Source organism: Megascapheus bottae, chromosome 7 (genome assembly GCF_031878675.1).
Source record: "Megascapheus bottae isolate mThoBot1 chromosome 7, mThoBot2.hap1, whole genome shotgun sequence".
NCBI classification, from domain to species: Eukaryota; Metazoa; Chordata; class Mammalia; order Rodentia; family Geomyidae; genus Megascapheus; species Megascapheus bottae.
Genome location: NC_143515.1, coordinates 49,620,245 through 49,646,576, shown reverse-complemented (window position 1 = coordinate 49,646,576; position 26,332 = coordinate 49,620,245). Strand labels below are relative to the sequence as shown.

The 26,332-nt window shown below is 36.3% G+C and overlaps 1 protein-coding gene across 21 annotated transcripts in view; it reads right to left on the bottom strand.

The window, feature by feature from the left end:
* Nucleotides 1–26,332, bottom strand: part of Nrxn1 (neurexin 1) — a 997,953-nt gene that overhangs the window by 577,605 nt on the left and 394,016 nt on the right. For all 21 annotated transcript variants that reach the window (XM_090336957.1, XM_090336958.1, XM_090336944.1 and 18 more), the window contains one exon: nt 5,657–6,095. In XM_090336957.1, the coding sequence (XP_090193083.1) occupies nt 5,657–6,095 (439 nt within the window). The remainder of the gene's footprint in view (nt 1–5,656; nt 6,096–26,332) is intronic.

Here is a 26,332-nt window from a genome sequence, read left to right as displayed (position 1 = left end):
ATACAACTATTGATATGTTCTCTTCAGAATAGTGGGAGTCTTTCATGTATTTTTATCTATTCTACTATAACTAAATTTTAAATTTCTAGTAACATAAATAATTGATACAAATATTGCTATATTTCAGCTATTGAAATTTGTGAAGGGTAATAATATAAGGGGATTTATTGAAGTCAATGTTTCATGCTTTAAAATGTTATTTTTAATTTATCTAATTTTTATTTTTTCTCAATCCTGGGCTTTACACTTAGAGACAAATGCTTGTGAGGCAGTCACTCTACTACTAGTCAAAACTTAAACCTTTTTTTGCTTTTGTTATTTTTAAAATAGGGTCATATTTTTGCTTCAAAAACCCTTGACTATGATCTTCCTATTTATGCTTTCTGTGTAGCTATGATAAAAGCATACATGACTGGGTCTAGCTTTTTGGATGAGGTATGAGTCACTAACTTTAAACTTGGCCTGGTCTTACATGAACCTTTGAATCTCTACCTCTCATGTAGATAAGATTACATGTATCAGTCACCCAGCCCAGCTTTATTTTACTCTTTAAAGATTATCATTATAGTGAAAAATTGACATGCATAGATATTTTATAATTTTTGTGTCTTAGAAATACTATATCATATACTATATGTATTATATTAACATTAAATTACATTATATTAGTATTAATAATTTAACCCTTTTGCATACATAAGGCCACAAAGCATTTGCTTTACTTAAGTAGACAAGATAATATTCATACAGCAATATCTATAATCTTAAATAATAAATTCACCTTTTATGTAAAGTTGTACATAAGGAGGAGAAAACCTGTTAAATCAGTTTTTAGTTAGAAAACTAGAAATCAATTTTTTACAACTTGATAGGGTATTAATTACTTCCTAGCTTATTTTATTTTTCTGCTAAATTTTTCTTACAAGATTAGTTTACAAGCTAAGATTAGTTTACAAGCTAAGAAAAATCATGGTGAGGAGAAACAAAGTACAGGGATTTGTTGTACAGTTTAAAGTCCATCAAAATTTAAACCACCATGATTTGAGGATTAGGAAGTCATGTGTTGTGATGCGAAATACTTTGCCTGGTGAGAAGATATTTTAAATCTTTAGCTATCTAGCCAGTAAGTTTAGCCTAATGATAGGTTATTTCTATTTACTATGGCTTTTATGAAAAAAAAAAAGGAAATCAACAAAATGATGAGTTAATCGCAATTCTGAAAAAATAAACCATTGTTATTCATAACTTTTAAGTTAGAGAAGAGTTTTATGTCTTCCAAATTCTATGACTCTTCCTACAATGGAATTAGTTTCCACGTTTAGAAATTGGTCTATCTCGTTTTCTCTCAGCAAATTCAAGTAAGAAAATTGCATATGAAGCCAGGCAAGCTGGTGGTTCACACCTGTAATTCCAGCTACTAAGGAGACTGAAATCTGAGGGTCATGGTTCAAAAACCAGCAAAGACAGGAAAGTCGATGTGAGCCAAGTGCAAATAATGGCCGAAACCATCTGAAATGGAGCTGTGGCTCTTTTAAGCCCTGAGCACAAAAGCTTGGGCACAGTGCCCCAGCTCTCAGTTCAAACCCCATGACTTGCAAAAAATAAAAGCTTGTTTGATTTTGTAATTTTATTTGTCTTCACAAAAAAAAAAACGAAAACAATGTCATAGACTATGTTTCTAAACCATTTGACAGCATGCCGAAAACATCATCTTACTTTTTTAAAAATCCTGCTTATTTGATTCTAAGAATTAAAATCAATGTATAAAAACAAATCTTACAATAGAAATGGTCAATTATGACATCTGTTGGACACAGAAAGGGAACAGAGTAGCTCATAAATTGAAGATAAGGCTGCAAATTGAAGCACTAGTTAAACAATTGTTATCTTTAAAAATTATAATTAACACAAAATCCAGTTCTCAGAAGCTAAAGAATTTGACTAATGTGAACAAAGAAATCATACGAAGATTATAAACAATGTTTTAAAAGGTAACAGTTAAATGGTCACCAAAAGAGAAATAATTAAAACATATATGAAATAGGTGTAAACATATTTTAAATACAGCAATGCCTAGAAATATATGGGAATTTTTAAGGAGTTCCAAGGACAGTTAGAGAAAGAAGAGAGAGAGAGAGAGAGAGAGAGAGAGAGAGAGAGAGAGAGAGAGAGAGAGAGGAATCGATCAATAGATTCTCTCAACTGCTATAAGATTTACAATGGGAGCAAGATCTTAAGGATGTTTGGGGATAAAGCATCTGGGTAAGAGAGGTTCCTAAGGAACATACATATAGTCCCATTAGCCTAATAGTCACCCCAGTAAGGATGTTTTGCCACCTCCCCTGCAGAGAGAAAGAAACCATCAAGTATCTGAAGCAGTAGTTAGATGGCTATTGCCAATGGCTGCCTCAGAGACTTTCCATTCTTTATCTAAGTGAGCACACTTGAGTCTCACAAGCCTAGGGACCTAGATTGCTCTCCCTGATTCTTAACTTCCAGTGTCATAACTCTCAGAAAATAAATGCTACTCAGATATTCTTGTTTGTTTATTTTTTAAAGGGTTTTAACACCAAAATAAACAACTGAAAAATTATCTTTGTACTGCAATCCAACTACAAAAATACAAACATTACAACCAAAAATATACCAAAATAAAATATGTGAGTGAAGAAAATCAATGTCTTTTCTAATTTAAGCACAATGAGAATAGGAAAATAAAGACATCGATTTAATAAAACTCAATATGAAAATGTCATGAAACTTGGACACTTTTCTATGGGCACTGGTCAGATAATAGATTGTTAACAAGGTATTTCAGCACATTATCATCACAGACACACAAACTGTATTTATAAAATGTATTTAAAATGATATCAATGCATGCAGCAGTCTAGAAGGCAGAATTATGGGAGGAATGTTTACAGAGGGCAAGTTCGAGTCAAGACCTGAGCAGAGAATTGGTCCAATAGTTATTCAAGTAGAAATGTCTAAGTGTGGCGATTCTCCAGCCGTGTACACAAAAATCAGTGCTGGTAATAGATAGCTAGAAAAGGCTGTTTGGATCCGGGAGTGATTACTACGAACCTCTAATTATGTGCTCTGGAGAGAGCCTGCTGCCTTCCCCACTATAATTTCAAGTTCTTAAACTGGAACTCTATGACTTCAATTCAAATCTCAATGGCTTCTTAGATGTTAAATGCAGGCTTTCCCACGAATAACTGCTGACACAATCTTCTGTACTATGCTGGCCACAGGCAGAACTTGACAAGAGTAATGAGTTTCCTCTCAGATTTCAATGTGTAATGATAGTTTGCAAAAGGAAAAAAACTATGACTGGCAGGTTACTATAATAGCATTTGAGAGGATAACCTTGACTGAGCCAAAGAGCTTAACAAAAATTTAAACTATATGTCTGCCCCAAGTAAACTGTCATTAACTGCATCATAACTGTCACACACTTTCTATTGTGAAGTCCTTGGGCAGCTCTTTAGGGTTAGAGTTGAGAGCATCAGAGCAGGACACTGGAAATAATGGAATTGTGGAAACCCTCCCAAACAGGCAGGGTGTGGGTTGCTCACATTCTGTGCATGAACATAACAACTGGAGGCTTTGCCCTTTGTACCTAAGCAATCTATCCACACAGGAGATCTAGTTCTTGTAAGCCCTGAAATGATTCTCTCTATTCCACTAACTCTATGTCTGACCTTTGGCTCTTCCTTAACCCATTCAGAGTGGGATCTGAGATTTGTCAATGATCTTGGCTCAGCCTCACTTGTTCTTCCATGTTATTTGTCCTTGATGGAGCAAGCAGTAAAAGAGAGTTGACCTATATGTAGAAATATCTAACGCTTTGACAAGAGTAGGAATTAAAAGAGTCTCACCATACCCCATATTAACTATATTTAACTTATAATTAATGAGACTAAGTGAACATTTTCTCCTAATAAAGGATTCCATGGAAAATTTGAATTGTTTTCTCTATGCATTTGTGTATGCATGTATGATAATTTGTACATATGAATATATGCATATAGACAAACACATCCACATAGAGATCTATTTATGTAGCTAAAAACATAATTCATATAGCAGTAAGAATGGAAAAGAATATCTAAAAACATCAAACATGTTTATTAAAGGAAGAGAGATAGTTTTATTCTTATTTTTCTATTTTGTATTTCTTACCAATTTGATATTCATATGTATTATTTTCATATCATTTGACAATACTTCATGAATGTGATATAACTGCTCTTAAACTTGATAATTTTACTTTTCTGCATTTCTAAATGATGCCCAAATAATTTTTAAATTATAAAAGGTTAGAAAAGTAGGATGTGAAATATTCTCTTCTTAAAAGTCTTTTTTATTTATAAAGAGAATAAAATATTGCATAGTTTTCTACCTAAAAGATTAAATCTCTCTCTCTCTCTCTCTCTCTCTCTCTCTCTCTCTCTCTCTCTCTCTCTCTCTCTCTCTCTCTCTCTGTGTCTGTCTCTTTGTCTTTATCTCTCTCTCTCTCCTTCTCATCCTATTCTCTTCCTTCTCTCCTTTTTCCCTCTTCTCTCTCAGAATTCTCGCAAAAGTCATTTTTCTGCCTGGATGATTGTTTCCCTCCAAAGTTTATACCAGTCAAACTCTAATCCTCCTAAGCAGCGTCCAAATTTCAGTGTAAATGTTATTTCTTCAGGGAAATTTTCCTTGCCACCTGTGAGGTCTGCCTGGGAGAAAGAGCCCCTTCCCTTTGTGCTTTCCCCAGTACCCTAGAAGTCCCTTCCCAGGGCCTGTAACCCAGGCAACTGGCAAATCTCAGGGCAGTAGGATGTCTGGAAGGCTCTGAGGTCATTTCCCATCCTCTGGGATCACCTCCCTCTGCATCAGCTGTAGCCACACACCCTGCTCCCCTTCCCCAATGGAATCTCTTGCCTCCAGCCCACAGCCTCTCTTGTTCAGCATACCTCCATCTCCCCTAGGCCTGCAGTTTGGTTTCTTTTTCTCCCTTCATCTAATAACTCCTCTTTCCCTGAGCCACGTGGGAGTTTTCTTTCGGTAACTCTTAGGCCACCCTCTCCATCCTCCCTTCTAGAGGAATCAAGTTCCGTAAAGAGTAAACAGTGGTGAAATGTTGAGTGTCTTTGAAAGAAGGATTTGGGAAAAATGGCAGTTTTGAATGTCGTTGCCTAACTCCATTGACTTGTATGGTTCTGGTACCATAAATGTACCCTTGCCTCTCTTGAGAGGCCATTTCAAACTAAAAGTTTCATGTGTGGATCGTTGTTAGTGCTTTAATATTTACCAGATTAGGTATCCCCAGACCTTGAATGATATCTAGAGGGCTGAAACCCCAGGCACCCCGAATTTTGACATTTGCACGTTCAAACTAAAAATTTTCATAAGATTTGGCACTTGGTTTTTCAATAAATGTCTACATAAGCTGCAATTCTAGAAGTCATTTTGAGTAGGTGGGTTTTAGTGATTAATTCCTTTCCATTTTCATATGATATCTAACTCAAACAGTAATGAAGATTTTTCTTTACCCTAGAAAAGAAATATAGAGAACTTTTCACAAGGCTTGGTTTTCATTCATAGGCAATGAAAGGTTGGATAGAATGATATAGAGAAGTAGCACAGAAAAGGAAAAAAAATGGTAAGTTACCTGACCGTCCATCTCTCTGGAAGTCTACATGATACCATTCTCCATCATTCACTTTCTTCTGCAAGGCTTTTATTTTGATAGTACCTGACCCCATGTCCAGGAGGAGGTAGAGATGTCCATCCAGCATCTCGATAGCAAAGAAGTCAACCTTTATCATCTGTGGATGTTTGGCGTCTTTTTGATGTCTTGGCTTGCCATGGCTAAACAAGATGAGGCCATTTGGCTCTGTTGTACGGAAATCAAAAGATATGGAGCCAGTTTTCTTCGCATTCCACTTGGGCAAAGAAATGAAGGACTCTGGAGTTTCAAAGGTAATTGGGTCTAATGTGGCCACATTTTCACATTTAAATGCCACCACTCCATGGATTTTCATCTTAGGGTCTCCTTGCTTGGCAAGTCGAGATAATTCCAGTCTTACATCATTATTTTTATATACAACCTGTGGACAGAGAATAGAAGTAAGAATCAAGATGGCATTTTAACATCTGGAATTTGGGATGAACTTGTGTAACTTGTAAACGACTCACAGAAAGGTACAAAATAGTAGGCACTTTTGTACTGCATGAAGACATTTCTCTCAGACAAATAGAATCTAATTGTCCACTCATGGAGCAGTAATCATTCCAATCTAATTTGCTTCACAGTAACATATGTTGAAGGGGGGAAGGGCTCACAGCTATCAATAACTGCTTGTTTTTAACTCAGATATTAAAATAAGTATGTTCGCAGTCAAACACAGCTCATGCTTGCAATCCCAACTACTCATGAGGCTGAGATCTGAGGATATTAGTTTGAAGCCAGATTAGACAGGAAAGTTTATGAGACTCTTATCTCAAGCTAACAAGCACAAAGCCAGAAATGGAGCTGTGGCTCAATTAATGAAATATCAGACTTGAGCAAACAACTAAAAGACAGAACTGAGACTGAGTTCAAACCCCAGGACTGGCCAAACATGAAGTGTGTGTGTGTGTGTGTGTGTGTGTGTGTGTGTGTGTGTGTGTGTGTGTGTGCCGATCATGGGGCTTGAACTCAAGGCTTGGGCATTGTCTCTGAGCTTTCTCTAAGCTTTTTTGTTTGCTCAAGGATGTTGTTCTACTGCACAGATCACAATTCAGGGTTTTTTGGGTAGTTTATTAGACATAAGACTCTAATGGACTTTCCTGCCTGAGCTGGCTTGAACCATGATCCTCAGATCTCAACCTCCTGAGTAGCAAGGATTACAGGAGTAGGCCACCAAGGCCCAGCTGACTATACATCATTTTTTATTGCAATTAATAGAAGGGTTACATTATGTTTGCCAGATAGAAAGTGCATTATTCCACAAACATTGCTACCCTTATGTATTTGTCCCCATTTTCCCCCACCCCTTCCCCTCATTTAAAAATGTGACTACACATTTTTTAAAATGGAATGAAAGTTTTGTTGCACCAATAATGTCCAATTTTGAATTTCCACCCATCCAAAGACATTCAGTCTTAGGATGCAATGACATTCAAGCCAATAGAGTAGTTATTTCTTTCAATTATATCCAAGCCACTGAGCTTCCTTGAAATACTTTTATTAGTGAATTACATTATAATATTACCAATCTTTTTATCACATCTATAGAGTTTGTTACATTTTTTCCATTCTAGGAAGATGTTAAGAAATTAAGCCCATGGAAGAAATTAGTTTTCATAGTTGACCCACAACAAATAAATAATATCTTTCTGAGCCTGTGGCTTCATTTGGTTTTATCTTCAAGGATTATTATAAAGAACATGCTATCCTTTGTTCTTTGAGTACGAATGTACAATGACTTAACAATCATCTATTAACAACAAAAGTAGAGAAATTGAACGGAATCAGTAACAAAAAGGGAATTACATCAATTATGAGGAATACTGTCACTAAAGAGAAAGAGCTATTAACCATTGTGAATGTTGACTGCAGACTGCCTTCCTTTCGTGCACTTTAGAAATAGAGAAGATACTTTGAATGGAATATTTCTAAGATTTAAGACCTTTCACCATGACTTCTGTGCATTTTTCCGTTTTTCCCACTGGTGGTTTAAAATTTAATTCATGGGGATGCTCTGGACATAGATATTGATTAAGAATAAATATTCTCTGACACCAAGAATGAATTTTTTTCTGTTGATCAATACTAGCATGTCACTTATGTAATGGAACTACCTAAAGCAATTGTGTGTTTTTGATCTGAGAAAGTATGTATATCTTATCAGATGCTACAAAATTGTCAGGTATAGTGTTAGCATTTCTGACAGAGACTTAAAGGTGAATGAACTGGGTGTCATGGTAGTAATGCTTATAAGCAATTATTATTTCACCATATAGTTAAAATAAGGTAAAAATATGGTATTGTGCACCAGTTGTACAATATTAATTATTATTTCTAGGAAGTAGACCAGAATAATGCCCATTCAGTTCATAAATGGCAAGCTAGCATGTGTATGGGAAGCCCCATGTCTCAATTGATTTTGCGGGGTATAAATTACTTTTAGAGACAATCATGCCTGAGCTAAAACTCTCTAGAGATTGAATTATTTTCCAAGAGGAAGTATCTGGAGAAGGAATACAGTATAGATTTTTTTCTTTCTATTTTGTATTCATTGAAAGTCTGCTGTGGAAAACACAAAAGCAATTTTAGATAGATGGGCTTAGAGTTTGCTGATTTATATTACAGCTTTATCTGACCCAGATTTTGTAATTACTCTACTTTTCTATACTTAGACTTTTAAAATGACCTTAATCAAGTTCAATTAGAATAATGAGTAGCTTTAAGTATTCTAAATCGTCTTAAAATTTGTATGTAACCTATTTTTGCTTCTTTGTAAGATAATGTTGTGCTCAATCATGAAATTACTTTATAAATACTATGTATTTCTTATTTATATGTAAAACAATTTTAAGGCTCCCTTTTGAACCAATATATATATTTATGTATACACACATACATTCAATAAAACTTTTAGTGATATGACTTCATTCTCATTGAGGTCTGTTTACAAAGTCAAGCTGTCTTTTTAGGATACTAAGGTTCCTTTTTGAAAAGCTAATCACATGTTAGATTTCACTTCTGTTTTTTGTTCACTTCTTCCATATGTATCAGAGAGAAAGAGACATATACTATGCTTTCATTTATTTGGTTGTTTATGTGGCTTTATTTTTTTATCTTAGTTGTCATATAACATGAATTCATTGTTATGATGCTCTTATTTCTTTCCTCCAGCACCCAGGGAGTAACTTGTTTGCATTTTTACATTTTTAGTCCTGGCACTTGAGGAAGACCATCACTGAGTATTAGACTTGAGCTTGATAATAATTTTGAAACATGGGACAACAATGGTGAGAAACCAATAGGATAAAGTTTCAATCTAAAGTTTTAACACATTTTAAAGTTTGTTTGTACATCTGGCTTAACCTGAATGTTTATTCCAAGTCAAGTTGTCATAAATCTGTATATCTTTGTACATATCTGCTTATTATTTTCGACAAATGATACATAAAATGGAAAGGCATGTTGTTTGAGTGAATTACTGAAGCCTTTGTCTCTTCAGTCTTTGATTTGGTGTAGAGGGAAGAGATTGTTATTCCTTCTCTTTTCTGATTCCTTTCCAAGTTGTTTTTCTTTTTCTTTGCCAGTCCTGGGCTTAAGCTCAGGGACTAAGCATTGTCTTTGGACTTTCTCAAGGCTAGAGTTCTACCACTTGAGCCTCAGCACCATTTCCGGCTTTTTTTCTATGTATGTGGTACTGAGGAATCGAACCCAGGTCTTCGTGCATGCTAGGCAAGCACTCCACCACTAGGTCAAACTCCTGGCCCTCCAAGTGTGGTTTTGGATGACAGGATATTGTTCTCTATTTTGAGATATATTCAACCACAAATCCAGTAGAAAAAAGAAAGTTCACTGCATCTGCAGTTAAACAGCTATGTCTCAAGCATATGTCTTTCATTAGGTTTCCACAGATACTATATAAACCCCAGTGGCTGAAAGATAAGGGGCTTTCCACTGGAAGTGGGTGAGAATAGATGGAAATAGTTCAGTGGGTAAACATTTGCTACTCATCTACCACCTCTTCCAAGTCAAGACCATTATCAGTTCAGAAATCTAAATGAGGCTCTTGAATTAGTGAGCAAGCATTGGCAAATGTTTACCATAACTTAAACTAGGAGTTTGGGTGAGGGTGTCTTTAGGGTTCAAGAGCTGTATACATGTTTAGACTTGGCTATGCCAGTCCATGAGTGAACACAAATGCCTCATTTTAATTTGTGTATGGATTTTCCCTTCCCTACTTGAGAATGATAGCGAGGGATGGCTGAGAATCTGGTTCTCAAATCCATTTTCAGAGAGAATTCCAGTTCTAGATCACCGACTTTCAAGCCAGGGATTTTGGGCCAGTTTATCGACCTTGCTGAGGCTTCAACATTTTACCTGTACATGACATTATAATATCCACCACATGAAGTACATTAGAAATAATAAATTGAGGAAATGGAGCCATGGATTAAATAGTAGAAACATGAGCATTGAGTGAGAGAGAGAAAAAAAAATCTCAGAGACAACACCCAGGTCCTGAGTTCAAGCCCCAATACTGTCATCAAAATAGTAAATAAATAGAAGTGTATTTTAATTAAGGAACTAAGAAAGGGGGAGGGTGCATGGATTAAATATTATTGAGGTAGCTATCAACGCAATGGAATTCTATGCTGCTGTCAGAAAGAATGACATTGCCCCATTTGTTAGGAAATGGAAAGACTTAGAAAAAATCATATTAAGTGAAGTAAGTCAGACTCAAAGGAACTTAGGCTCAATGGTTTTCCTCATTTGTCATAATCAGTAGAAACCTTGGGCTCTCCTAGCAGAGATTTGCAATAGAGCAAAACCTTGATACAAAAGGCCATATAGTATGATGCTAAATGAAAGGATCTCTAGGATATAGAAACATAAGCCATATAATGAATGATTGTTGTTCTTAAGGTACTATGTTATCTCTCATCTCTTTTGCTGTCCCTTGGTTATCTCATATTGTTACAGTATCTCACTTTGTTACCTGATATATCAGATATATTTGTATTTGGTTAATTGAAATTAGATAGGGAAGGGGGAAAACAAGATGAGGTGTGGGGGTGGGGGGGAGGGAAATGGGGACCAAGACAAGTGAAAGGGTATCAATGTATGGGAATTAATGCACCATCTATCTGGCAAATATCATGTAACCCTTCTATTAATTACAATAATAAATATATGAAAAAAAGTTTAAAAAACCTCTTCTTTAGTTCTTAGTGAATGAAATACTTTCAAATATGACTGAAAAATAAAGATGAAGAACTTTGATGTTGTAAAAAAAAAAAGCTAAGAGAGCATGGGGCCATAAATAAAATCCTAGTACCCACACACAGAAAAATAATTAAGGAACCATTAATATGGTTTTGATTTGGGGAGAAAAGGTTCTCCTCTTTAATCCTAATTTATCTATGTGGGGCAGGTGGTCATCCATTGTGAAGCATGTCAGTGAGCCAATACAGTGATAGGGACAAGACTGGTGGTCATACAATCCTGGCAAACAGTTGCGAGAAGAATGATTAAAGCAATACTTGACATTACTACAATTTAATTTTAAGAAGCAGCATCTAAAGGAGTTTGGAAGACTTTTTGAAAGTGAGATTATTTTAAACTCTTCCTCTAATCATCCTCTATATATCATGCTTGGATAAAATCTTTACCTAAGTATGTCAGTTTCTCCTACTCCAAAATAACAAAACTAGTTATGTAATGTGTGACATTTAATTTGAAACAAAAATGCATTACAATATTGAAAGTGAAAAAATAGTTTTTTACTGTAATATAGAGAAATATTTTTGTCTTAGTCCTAGTTCAAAGCGACCAGGTATCTCCTATGCATGCAATGAAGAAAAAGAAGAGGAAAAAAGAAATAATCCTTGTTGCTATGTCTCTTTCATCCCACCATTCAGTGATCAGCCTAAAGTTATTTGGATATTAGATGGAATCTAATGAAAGTTACCTCTGCAAGTGTAATGTGTAATCCCTGGAATAAAGGTTCCAATTACTGGTTTTCAGAGAAATACAAGAACACAGCTAAAGAATTCAAATTCTATTAAATACTATGTTTTATTTTTGTCATACTAATGATTCAATGTTTTTGGAAATCAACATTGGAAAATGAACCACAAATTCCAGGTCTGGGGTATAGATTTTTTTTGTTTTCATAAAGCAAGCTGGACCAGACGAGGAAACTAAGACTCAGTAAGCACCTGTCCAGATCATCATCAATCTCTGACTATAAACAAATGTTCACTGCTTTACAAAAGAAGAAAAGAAAAGAAAGAATGAAAATGCATTGAGCTACCTGTCCTGTCCTCCTAGGGTTAGGAGAGACATGGGCAATTCCAAAGGAGAGCAGCCCTCTTTTCAAGCCTATTTCTGCGGGAAAAGGACTTTAGAGGGAAGCTTATTTAAAGGCAATTACAACTTTAAAACTACATTAGCTGTGGCAAATATAAGAATGAATGCCCAGAGGGAGAAAACCTTGCAGTAATTTCCCCCAGTGACGGCATTAGTAAGACACTGAGCAAGCTAACTAGAAACAATGAACTGCAATGTTTATCGATATCTGGAAATCAAGGGATGAAGATATTTTAGAATTAGTCTTTCAGGAGCTTGCAGAATGCAGTGCACTATAAATTAGGGTTTCCAAAAGAACAATGCATGGCAACTTTTTTTTTTTTTTTTTTTTTTGCCAGTCTTGGGCTTGGGCTCAGGGCCTGAGCACTGTCCTTGGACTTTCTCAAGGCTAGAGCTCTACCACTTGAGCCTCAGCACCACTTCTGGCTTTTTTCTATGTATATGGTACTGAGGAATTGAACCGGGGCATTCGTGCATGCTAGGCAAGCACTCTACCATTAGACCAAACTCCCGGCCCCAATGAATGGCAACTTCTATAAAGATATTCTATCATTTTTTTTTTATTCTTACCCTTTGGAAGTTCTGAAGGTTGAACTTGGGCTCTCGTGCTTTCTAAGCTGTCACTGTACCATTTGAGTCCTGTTTTGCTGCTGTTGCTGATTTTCACAATTTCTCTAATTTAGTTGCTGGGATCACAGGCACACGGCTGTGTGCTGTGTCCAATTCCTTACCAGTAAAATGCAAATTTTGTAGTTTTTCTGCTTGCCCTGGCCAGATCCTCTTGGTCACAGCTTTTAAGTGACTTGGAATACAAGTGTGAAACTTCAGCACTCACATAAAAAATAAAAATAGCCAGGAGTTTGGCTTAGTGGTAGAGTGCTTGCCTAACATGCACAAAGACCTGAGTTCAATTCCTCAGTACCACATACATAGAAAAAAGAAAGCCAGAAGTGGTGCAGAAGCTCAAGTGCTAGAGCTCTAGCCTTGAGAAAGTCCAAGGACAGTGCTCAGGCCCTGAACTCAAGCCCAGGACTGGCAAAAATAAATAAATAAATATGGTTATTTGAAATCTGATAGGGAAGGGGGGTAAACAAGATGAGGGGTGGGGGTGGTGGAAGGGAAATTTAAATTTAAATTTACAAAAAAGCTTTCATCTCTTGCCAGTCTCAATGAGGGTAAGCAATCAATTGTTATTTTTAAGGTAACACTTGTTCCTATGAACTGAATCATTTATTTAAAGTGGCGACAACCAATAGTGCTGTTTCTAGTGGCTCTACCCTATAATCCCAAATATATTGGTGGGGGATATCCATTTTTGAGGCCAGCTGAGACAAAATATTAGTGACACCCTATTTCAACAAGTCAGAATTGTGGCAAACATCCCTATTCCAGGCAGGTACTTAGTCAAAATAAAAGACCACTGTCCAGAAGATAAAGGATAAAGAAGGTTAGAGGCATGGTTCAAGCAGCAGAGAGTGTGCCTGTGTAGAGAGCTCAAGTCTCTAAGCATAAAAACCAGTCATGAAAAAGAAAATCCCAAAAAGATTATAGTGAATATTTTGTTTCACCAAAAAATATTCTTTCCATCCCTAATTCAAGAGCTCACTGAAATTTCTTCTACTAGTTTAACATTTTTCCATGAAAGTTACCATTAATGTAAATACAAAACATATTTCATGTGATATACATATACACACACATTTGTATCTATCTAGATAGCATATATTTATTATATATGTGTGTGCATAAATACATATGTATTTCTAAATATGTATTTGGGCATATACCCTTGTATAAAGTATAATAAAACTACTATTTACTATGTCTTTTTATTGACTTGCAATATAGAATTTATTATTTAGAAAATAATAGTTCTAAGATTTTAATGTATTCTAACTTTTTATCACATACATCATATTTAATACTTTTAAATTTAGGAAATTCTTTCCCAAGAGACATAATAATCATTATTATTATGTAAAATGTTTAATTACTTGATTATACATTGCTGCATATTTATAAAATTTTTAAGTATATTTGAAAATAATTTGCTTTCTGTTTACTGTGAAAAATCCAAAATGATTTCCTTTCTCAATAGTTACTAGAATCAACATAATGTGTGTGTGTGTGTGTGTGTGTGTGTGTGTGTGTGTTTGCAGGTACTAGAACTTATTTTAGCACCTGGATGCTCATCCCTTAGTTTTTTGCTGAAGGTAGGTGCTCTACCACTAGAGGCACAGATCCATTCCTGGCTTTTAGTGGTCAATTAAGATTATAGTCTCATAAAATTTTCTGCTGAGGCTGGCTTTGAACAGCAATCCTCAGATCTCAACCTCCTGAGTACCTAGGATTACAGATGTGAGCCTTTAGCATCTGGATAACACAAATTTTGAATACTCTTTCAATTGATTTATAATGCTGATGAGATATTAAATTCTAAATATTCTGTCCATATTATTAGTTATTTCCTTTTTCTAGATTCAGTTCCATATCACAGCTCATGTCCATAATCCAAGCTACTAAACTGAAATCAAAAGGGGTGGGGTTAGGGGCCAACCAGAGGGGGAATGTTTATTAGATTTCATCTCCAAAATAATCAGTACAAAGCAGGTCTGGGGGCATGCTACAAGTGGTACGGTACCAGCCTAGCAAGTGAGGCACTAAGTTCAAACTCAGTATTGATGATAAAACAAACTCAAAACTGTAATATGTTAATCCTTTTCCATTGTAAAAATTTAGGTTAGTAATTCCAAATAATTTACACTATTGCATACAGAAGGTCTTTTCCTACATGGACAATTGTCATACATGCAACAGAAATATATAAGTGGCTGGATCTATCTTTTATTTATTTATTTTTTTGCCAGTCCTGGGGCTTGAACTCAGGGCCTGAGCATTGTCGTTGGACTTTCCTTAAAGTTATCATTCTACCACATGAGCAACAGCACCACTTCTGGCTTTTTCTGTTTGTGGTATGGAGGAATCAACCCCAGGTCTTCGTTCATGCTAGGTAAGCACTCTACCACCAGGCCAAACTCTAGTCTCTGGATCTATTTTTTAAAATGTAGAGAGTAATACAATAAAATTATGTAATGGACTTCTGGGTAGTAAAAGGATATTAAATGTTACTTAGAATTGAATTTTCATTGCTATAGTTCTTGATAAAGTTATAATCATGAAAGGAATACAATTTAACAAATCAGAGAATTCGGTTATATACAAAAAATAATTTCACTAGTTAGAAAATGGAAATAAAACTATAGGAAACAAATATGTAAGGAAAATAATGTGAATGTATTTATAAGCACACAAGAAGGGCTGTCCATGTTTGAGAAGTAATGTACTTTAACTACCTGGTGAATGTAACTGTAACCCCTCTATACATTACCCCGACCCCCCCCCCAAAAAAAGAAATGAAGTCACTTGCTAAGGTCATAGGTAGTTCAGTTTAGACTCAGTAAGTGGTGGACAAATTAGAATGGGAATGCCTGTCACCAGGGCCTGGAACAGCCTGGTCAATTTGCTGATTTTCTTTCTATGAAACTGTTTTAAGAATCGTTCACATCAACAAAAACTGTAAGACTTGACTAAGCCTCTTTAACCTGAAGCTATAGTGGCTGGTCATCCAGTTTATGGATTTTCTGAGCTCTTCAGATCATTCTCTCCCTTGCTGCCTTGTGCATCCTGCTCAGGCACAGCTTCACCTGACAGTTCCTGAACAAACACAAGCCGGCATTGACAGCCAGGCTGCTGTTCATAGAGCTGCCATGAAAAAAATAAATCACGGTAGTATTGTATCTGAGAGATCACCTATAAGTCTGTTCTGTAATTTGAATACCATTAAATAAAAAGTATGTATTTTCCAGGTAGGAGTGGCCCTAGACACTCAGGAGGCTGTGATCTGAGGATCACTTTTCAAAATTAGCTTGAGAAGATAAGTTTGTGAGACACCTATCTCTAAATTACTAGCAAAAAGACAGAAGCAATACTTTGGTTCAAGTGGTAGAATGGTACACTTACCTAAAAATATTCAGGGATAGGGCCTAGCTCCTGAGTTCAAGCTCCAGGATAGGCATACACACACACGTACACAAATAGATACAAACATACATACATGGATATATATATATGTGCATATATACACATATATATATGCATATATACACATACATTTTTGTGCTAGTCCTAGGACTTGAACTCAGGGCCTGTGTATTGACCCTAAGCTGTTTTGCTCAGGACTAGTGATCTACCACTTAAACCACAGCTTTATCGATGGCATTTTTGCTGGAGATAAGAATCTCATGGAATTTTCTTTCCAGACTGGCCGTGAATAGAGATTTTCACATCTCAGCCTCCTGAATTGCTAGAATTACAGGTGTGAGGCATCAGTATTTGGGCAATATGTATATTTTTATACACATTTTTATGCTTTTTCAAACTGATCAGTTAACAAGTTACACCATCTTGGGGTAGTTACTTACTCCCTCTGATATAATTCTTCATTTTCAAAAGATGTTATGAATGCTCTAATTTTCACTGTTATGCACATGCAGTAAAGAGTGACTGAAAGATAAAGTAGCCAGTACTATAATACTCAATGCATGCGTGCGAAAATGGAAGCAGATAAATTGGGGGGATGGATGGGCTTGAGAGAGATGAATGAGAATGATGGTACAGAAATCATTGTTCAAGACATATTGAGCTAATAAACTGACATGTTGAAGCGAGACTCATTCTTGAAACTATTTAAATGTAATAAAACCCCTAAAAATAGCCATCTTCACTATTATGATCTTACATGTAAAAAATGCAATAAATGACAAAAAATTTTTAAGAGGAGCTTGCTACTTATTTACACAAATGCCTACTTTTCTGAAGAGTAAAGCATTATGGCCAAACATTCTCAAGTATCAATGTCTTCATGGCTACTTCCCAAATTTAATGACTCTATATCTTATCTCTCATGAACTTTGTATTTTTGAAAGACTTCATTAAATAAACAAGTCATAGTTAAGAAAAATTCAAGGTGACCATTCAAATTTTATCAAAAGCATCACAATGACCACATATAATCATTCAAGTTAATAGAATTGCAGTCGATTGCAAATAGACTTCATGTAAGCTTGTACCAGTAAAGAAAAACAAGTGGACTTTTCTAGGTGTATGGAAAAAAAACTGTTATGGAACTAGGGAATGGGTGGAGTTGGGGTAAATGAGGGTCATGGTAGAAAGGGGTGAAAATGAATAAGATGTATTATACTCAAAAATTGACACATTAAATTGAAACCTCTCATGAACTACTCAAAGAAAGAATATTTGAAAAATCAGAAAAAAAATATTGTTGACTTTTAACTCTGAAAACCCCAAAAGGTATACAGATCCTCCCCACCTGGGCTGGGAACAGTTATTTTTCAATTATGACTGCTAACTACTGTGGTTTTTCGTTCTAATGTATTCTTTAATTACTTCCTTTGCAAGGTGCCCTAGTGCTTCAGATGTCAGATGGGTTGTGCCTTTTGCCAGGGGTTGCTTAGTTAACTGTTTATTTAATGAATGGGTTTTTATGTACAGCTGAATTTCTCATGGCACATGTTAGGCGATCTTTGGCAGGGTTGAAATTGGAGAACTGAGAAACATGTTGGCTTTACGGAAACTCAATCAGCTCCCAGGCAGGAGCAGAGGTTCTGCCAAGAAAAATTCAGTAAAATAAAAATTGTGCAGGCCAAACTCTCACACAATCCAGGATTAAATGACGGCTAGCTTTAGATAGCTGAGGTAGCCCAAGTATTAAAGAGGGAAGTGCTTTAACAATAATCAAGAAACAGGGATGAGATGTTCTTACAGTGGACAATGATCCATGCCCAGGAATGTATATATTAAAAAAAAACTTTACAAATTCAAGTAGCTGCCAACAAAATGAAATAGAAGCTCATGTAGTTTCTGCTGTGTTTCTTCCTTTTAGAAATCTATATAAATTACTCGAGATATATTCATCTTTAAAAACAAGCAATAACTTATAAGTATCTACAACAAATCAAATATATAGATGACTACTTAGTATTTCCAATCATCTGGCCCAATATCTAGACATTGTATATCTGTTAATTACCAGGTAAAACTCCTTAGAGGGCCTGCAACTGGAATATTCCCTGTCATGTTGTCTAGGCTCTCAAAAGTCATGTCTACTAAGAGATATGTTTCTGTTTAGTGATAGTGTAAAACAGGGAAGAAATCAAAGATATTTCTCTTAAAGATACATAACACCTTCGAGTGAGACTATAAAGACAAATACCAGCAAGTTATGAAAGAATAGCAGTAATCTACTTGTCATCCTTTATGGGGTAAAGGCTATAGCAATCAGCTCCTCCCAAGCATTGCTTTCAACCACTCCTTCTCTTCATACTTCCCACTAAGCCAGACCAAGTCCCAGCCCCCTCTGCCCCTCTGAAATTGACATGTTCTCCTCAGTCAGGACTGCTCTCTTTCTTTCCCTAAATGCAACCTCTTTTACGACTGCCTCACAGAAAACTCCATGAATTCTTGGGCAGAGTATATCCTGGCTGGCCTACTGTGCCCTTTATCAGTGGGATACCATTTTCTCACTTTATTCAGAAATAAAAAGAAAATGTAAAGCTAAATAGACAGCTGTTTTTCACTTTAGATGTAGCCATTTAGTTGTCTCCAATCTTGTCTCTACATGGAACAAATCAGTAGATGGTTTTGGGGGGTTAACCACTATACTCATTTTGGCCCTAATTATCTGTGGTTAGGTGGTATGCTGACTGACATAATACTGATAAAAGTCACTTGTGGCACCAGAAAACAACCATGAACTGCCTTCTCTACATCCATACAGACATTACAGAAGTTCTTTGATATTTCATGACAATATTGTGATATGGGCACTTCGAATCCCAAACCTAAGATCAGAGAAATTACATATCGCATCTAAGATATATAGCTAATAGATGACCAAGTAGAAGTATGATTTAGTATATGTTAATAATTTAAATATTGAAATGCTACTTCTTTCCTTCTGTCCTCAGAATGTGTAATCACTGGGAATGTAGTCTTTTCAAAGGATTAAAATCCCAGTCTGATTAGCAGCTTGAAAATTTGTTTATTAAAACAAATGTCATAAACTAGGTATGGTGATGCATGCCTTCAGAAATAATAGTTTATTCTATATTTAATGATATCTAATGCTAACATTCCACCTGGACTAAACACTCCCACTAAAATTACTAAATGCTGGTAGTTATTTTCTAGGAAGTGGGGGATAGAAATGTGGAAATGTTTGAGACTGTATTACTGTGTAGCATAAGTTTACTGAGAACTCATTTGGTAACTTGCACTCTCCTTGAACACAATACTCCTGCTGGGAAAATTGATATACAAATTCAATGCAATCCCCATCAAAATCCCAAAGACATTCTTTACTGAAATAGAAGATATAATCCAAAGATTCATATGGTACAAGAAGACCTAGAATAGCCAAAACAACTCTAGGCATTGCAGGTGGTATTACAATACCAGACTTCAAACACTACTATAGAGCCATAATAACAAAAACTGTTTGTTATTGGCACAAAAACAGACCAGAAGATCAGTGGAACAGAATAGAAGACCCAGAAATAGAACCATATACCTATAGGCAACTTGTATTTGACAAAGGAGCCAAAGATATACAGTGGAACAAACACAGTCTATTCAATTATTGGTGCTGGCAAAACTGGGCAGCCACATGCAGAAAACTAATAATTGACCCTAGCCTTTCGCCATGCACAAGCATTAACTCAAAGTGGATCAAAGACCTCACTGTCAGACACAATAGTCATCCATAAAGCTGCTTTTGTTCAAAAGGTGATGTTGTCAAAGAATGTGCTTTGCCTCAAACTATGTTAAGCATTTCACTTGAGAAAGAGAAGATCCTCTCCTATAGAATTTCTGGTAGCACATTCTTTACATCACAATCTATAGAGCTGCAATGTACAAACAGTGGTAAAATCGAGGTCCCCGTTTTCTTGATGAGAAAACTGAGCACACAGAAGTTCTCTCTCTCTCTCTCTCTCTCTCTCTCTCTCTCTCTCTCTCTCTCTCTCTCTCTCTCTCTCTCTCTCTCTCTCTCTCTCTCTCTCTCTCTCTCTCTCTCTGCAAACCAGGACTCAATAATTATCAAGGCCTTATATGTGCCCTCTCCTCTCCTCCCCTCCCCTTCCCTCCTCTCTCTTCCAATCCAATTAAATCTTCATAACAGTAACTATAAGAACAAAGACTTTAGATAACTTTTATAGAAACTAATTTAAGTAGAAAGAGAGGCTGCTAGTCTATGTAGAAAGGGAGGAAAAGAAAGGAGGAAGGGATGCGTGGAAGGAAGGAGGGAGAAGGGAAGAAAGAAGAGAAAGGAGGAAGTAAAGAATAAGAAGATAGAGAGGGAGAAAAAATGAGAGACACAGAGGCACAAGTATCTAGAGAGATTTCATTTCGTGACTGTTGGACTCTTCAAGAAGTCACTTTCAAGGTCACTCATACCACCTTAATGACTATAATGAATTTCTGGCATCTACTGATTACCACATAGGTCAAATGCGAAAGCAAGTTCAAACCAACTACAGTACCTGGAAGGTCAGTAGACCAACCCCTTAGACTTTGCCACTGCTGGTTAAATAATTTGTCCAAGAGAATTTTTTTTTCCTTCCTAAATTAGCTGCTGTGACCAAAATGGAATGTAATACATTAACTTTAGCTTTCATAATGAAGAGCACCATAAGTACATGATGAAACCAGATCATTATGATAGATCATAAGCAAAAGAAAATCTTGTGATCTTACCTATCAAATTAGTCCTCTCAGGTAAATCATTTCCCAAATCATGTGCAGTTTACATTATTTGATTTTTTTACTAAATTGAAGGGAAAAAAATAAAATATTCTAAGACCCTGCAGTAGAATAATTGTCATTCATATTTTAGAGGCCTATAGTAAGCCAACATATAAGTAGAAATATATCAGATGCAAGACAGAAAGAGAAAGGAAGCTTGGCTCTTGAAAAAAAATTGTAGAAAGAAAGGTTAACACAATGTCTGGCAAAAGAGTACCAAGGGGAAAAACTAAGGGCCACCAAGAATTCCAAGAGAAACAAAATAGAAAGGCTTATATTTTCCCCCTAAATGTTGGGTGCTTTTAAGCATAGATAAGTAGGTTGGAGTTGTTGATCATACACTATTCATTGATATTGATAATCATTATGAAAATGCATTGCCTGTTAAAGTGGTATGTCCAATAATCTTCTGTGCCATCCTCATCAAGCTAAGTGTCATTCAGGAAAACTATCATGTTTATGTACATTTGGTTGTTTTCATACCTTGTTATTCAAAGCCTGAGTGACAGCATTTCATGAGAGTATTTGCTTTGCTCCTTCTTGAGTTGTGGAAAGGAGCCCTAGGTGTAGAGTCTTTGTAAACACACATCCCACTGATTACATGAGGATGGGGATGGGAAAGTAAATAAAATATACTAAGCCTATCTAGATGGGTGGAAAAATAACCCAAGGTAGACAAAGGGAATTCTCAGCACAATTCTTGTTAGGTAGTGTTAATATTGTGCATCTAATTTAAGATAAATGTATAACACAGAACTTTTAACAACCCTAATGGTGACTTAAATAGTGTGAATCTTGTTAAATAAAGGTTCACAGTCATACTAAGAATTGTAACTATGGTAATCCTAGCAGTATTCTTTTAGATCTTTTGTTTGATAGCTTTTGGTATTTGATTATCTTCCTGATTGGATCAAGGATAAGTGTATAAGGGAATTATGATATGCTAGGCTGATATAAATTTTCTAATGGAAAAAGTGTTTCAATCAATCATCAGTTATAATCTGTATCTGTTTTGACAGTCATAATAAGTAACTTGAGGCTAAAAAAGTAAACATAGGATGGTGAGAGCCCAAGAATATATAGTGCATCTCTCAGAGCAACAAATAACTCAGATAACTCCAAACAAGTTCTTGTTAAATATAAAGAGCATCCATCAAATGCTGGAAAGAAAATAATCTAAAGGAAGGAATGCAAAGAGGAAAGAGGTAGGTGGATTGTCCTTCTCCTTTGTAGGGTAAAATATTAGAGAAAAAGGAACGGGCCAGAGAATTCAGAAAATGCTGGAATGGCCTTACAATCACCTGGATAATCTAAAAGTTTCTCTGAGAATCCCTGAGTTTTGTGTACCAAGCCGTAATGCGAGAGGTGTAAATGATGGAAGGTAATTTTCCTAAGCTTCAAAGGCCTTGGGTGATTGAAGCATTCATTATGGAGGTTTCCAGGTAGACACAGGAATAGTAGGAGAACCAAGAGTCCTGGGGTTACATAAGCAACTTTTCAGATTTTTCAGCCTGAATGAAACCACACAGCACCATACCATAAGGACCATATATCCATATAGTGCCCCAAGCAACCAGCCAGGATATTTTATGATGCTCAAAGCATGTCTCAAACCCAGACAGTCAGTACATATGATGATAAGCCAAACACTATTGCCAGGATCCCTTTCAAGTGCACATAGCAGGCTATTTATTATTGAACTCAGGGCCTGTCATAGAGCATCTTTTGCTCAAGGCTTGCACTCTACCACTTCAGTCACAACACCACTTCCTAGTCTTTCTATTTATGTCATAATGAATAATCAAATCCAGGGCTTCATGCTAGGCACTAAGCCACAATGCTAGCCCTATTACATTCTTTTCTTTTAAAAAAATGTGAAAGCCTTCAACATCTGACCTGGCTCTTTCTGTTGTTTCAAACGTACTTCATAGTGTGTTCGTTTGTACATATTTGATTAATGTATTTCTTATGAGATTAATCTTATTAACCTCACAGTAATAGTAGCACTATTGGGCGCCTCTGGTTATTTCTCAGATGTACCAGTCGGTGTATATTGCAGACACTATCATCAGGTTATATATTGGTTCTTCAATATAGCCTTTTTGTATCTCTTCTTCCAAACCAGATAAGGAAAGCTCCTAACATTTAAATAACTTACTCAAAGTGGCATGGCTAGCAAAAAAAGCTCATTCCATTACATCAAACCACATCATGATAAATGAATTCTAACCCTGAAAATCTCTGAGGATCTGAGACTTCTCTGACCAACACCAGAAAACAAACCCAGCTCTTATTTTCCTCATCTAATTATCTCTGGGGTTATTTATGTTCTTAGTAAACATTTCTGTTATCTAATTTTGGAATGAGAGAATAAGTACTGAGTGTTTTAATTTCTACTAAGTGTCACTTAGTGTTTGATCTGTCCAGTTTTCTCATCTCATCAAGAATCATAAACCTCATTGACTTGTTCCTTCTTAATATAAGCATTTCTAGCCTTGTCTTGCTGAGACAGAGTTGGATGAGAGGATAGATTTTTCCTTTCCTATCCACACTTGCAGCAGGCCTGAGGAGGCTGGGAAGATGAGGTCCATTGTGGAGTCTGGATCAGAGGCTGGTCCAGGCAAGACAGAAGTCAAGAAAAATTAGATACAATCACTAGTCTGGTGTAGCTCCAGCAGAGGTAGTTAGGGTTGTATATAGCTGATTAAAATGTGGCATGATAGGAACAAGAATAATGTTAGTGATCTAAAGTTCAGCGCATGTGACTACAATGGAAAATGTCATCCCTATAGTTCAGTGTTCTGAAAGTAACTTTTTAAATGATTTGAGAGAAACCAAAATGGGTCTGAAAATACAAACTTTGTGATTCCATAGCAGTATGAAACAAAATAATTAGGAGGGTCAGAATTAAAAACATAATTTAAAATTCTATATTGTAATCCAGGCATGGTGGCTCATGCCTATAATCCTAGCTACTCAGGAGGCTGATATTTGAGGATCTCAGTTCAAAACCAGGCACTAAAGGACTTGAAACTCATCCTCAATTAATCACTAGAAAATGGGAACTGGGGCTGTGTCTCAGCGGTGGGGTGATAGCCTTGAGCTGAAGAGCTCAGTGACAGCACCCAGGCCCAGAGTTCAAGCCCTATGAGCCACAAAAAATTCTATATTATAAACAAATAAATAGGTAGAATGAAGCAGTTGCTCATTCAAGATGCAGACACACTAGTGATAAGTGTTTTATGGGAAATTAATTTTCCTTGATAGTCTAGATTTCTTACCTAAATAAGAAGGAGAGAAAGTAATAATCAAAATGAGAGGGAGTAGATAGAGAAGTAAAGGAGGTGAAAGTAGAGGAAGGAGAAGAAAAGGATGACGAAGAGGAGGAGAGGGGGAGGAAAAGGATGAGGGGGAGAAGGAAGAAGGAGGAGGGAGAATAGTGGAGATAAGGTGGAAAAACAGGAAGGAAGGAAAAAAGAAGAAGCAGAAGCAGAAGCAGAAGCAGAAGCAGAAGCAGAAGCAGAAGAAGAAGAAGAAGAAGAAGAGGAAGAGGAAGAGGAAGAGGAAGAGGAAGAGGAAGAGGAGGAAGAGGAAGAGGAAGAAGGAGGAGAAGAGGAGGAGGAGGAGGAGGAGGAGGAGGAGGAGGAGGAGGATACTTCTTTTACTAGATATTGTATGTACAAAGAAGTTTGTAGACAGACTCAATTCAGTTCACTTTTCTGGTAGTCCAAGTTGTTAAGTCCTATTTTTATTTTTTATTTCACAGGCAAGAACAGCTGAAGGTCAAAAAGCTTAGTGTGCTAGTCCAACTACAGCACAGGCATGGTAGTAGTAATTAGCAGATGTAACTCCTCATGTGACTTCACAATTTACCCTACTAATTCTCACTATATATTATGATGCACTCTTGGACTGGGACAATTTATGAACTACGCAGAACTATAAAGTGGATGCATATGGCTATGAAACGACTTCTCAATTGTGCTATTCTATAACTATGCCCAATAAAGAAAGCTGGTAATTTAGCTGAGCTCAAGCATGGGATTAACTTCCCCTAATAAACTCTTCAAGTATTTCCTGGAGGCAGAAAGACAACACCAACTGTTGTAATGATTCTATCATTGAATGGCCTATTATGGACTAACAAAGAATATAATATAAATGGTTGAGTAAGAAAGACTACATTCAGAGGACTGTATCTTCCATGAAGCAGTAATTGTCACCACTCACATAGGAAAAGTAATTCCACAAAAAATTTGAATAATTTTTGTTATAACACATCCTAAGGATTTGTTTTATAGAAATGGTCTCACATCTTCATTAAAAACTTGCTTCAATGTGTTTTGTCATTATTTCATGTGTGAGAAGAACCCTCCATGATTATTCTAGCAGATCTCACACCACTAGGTTTGTAAGTCCTTGCATTGAATAAAAGATTTCATCTGCCTTAAATACTATGTCACTTTCACTTCTTCTCTGATGTTGTCTTGTCAATGAATGAATATCAAAGATGGCATTAGAAACACATGCATTTAAAAACGCCAATAAATAAAGGGTGTCTACAGTGTCATCTAACTGGCAGAAATGGAATAAACTACTGGATATCACATTGATTTAAATTTTGAAATGACTCTACAAGGATATCCATCATCGTACTAGAGATATTGGCTTTTGTCAAGAAAAATGATCTGAAGTAATTTTTGGATATGCACCAAAAGCTTCAGTCTTCAAGGACTTTTCAATTTCCAGCAGTTTGCAAGTTGGGAAATTGAATGGTTCAACATATCTCTAATAAAAAAAAATCATCTCCCAAGGCTTCTTTTCTATGCAGGCAAAATCAAATTAACTCCAAAGAGAAGAGGTTAGATGCATGCATAAAGGAAGTATCAAACTGTAACATCATCTTTCTCCAGATCCCTAAGGCCTCCTAATATCTACCCAGGAGAGGAATCCAAATATTAACTCCACCAAGATCACTTGAAAATCCACAGAAGAGTGTGGCATCTGAGAAAAAGGCACCGAATGAATTCTTCCACTCTGTTGCCATGGTTTCTAGAGATGATACTCTGGTGTGTGGATTTCTATTTACTGTTCGATGACAAATAACAGGATTCCAGGCTTCATTCTCAGCCTATAAGATGTCCAGTACCCTTGCAGGATAGCAAGGCAGTTTTTTCAATCACCGGATTCCTTTGCTTTGGTGACAGGAGCTGAACTGATGTTCTTTACTATCTGGGCCAAAGCCTGCTGTGCCTAGCACACAACCACCCAGGGAAGTGTCCTGAGAGAGCACTTGTTTGGGTGTATTAGAGACATAGATCACCAGAAGGCATTTGCTTACGTGAAGTATTGCCATGTGAGATAGAGACG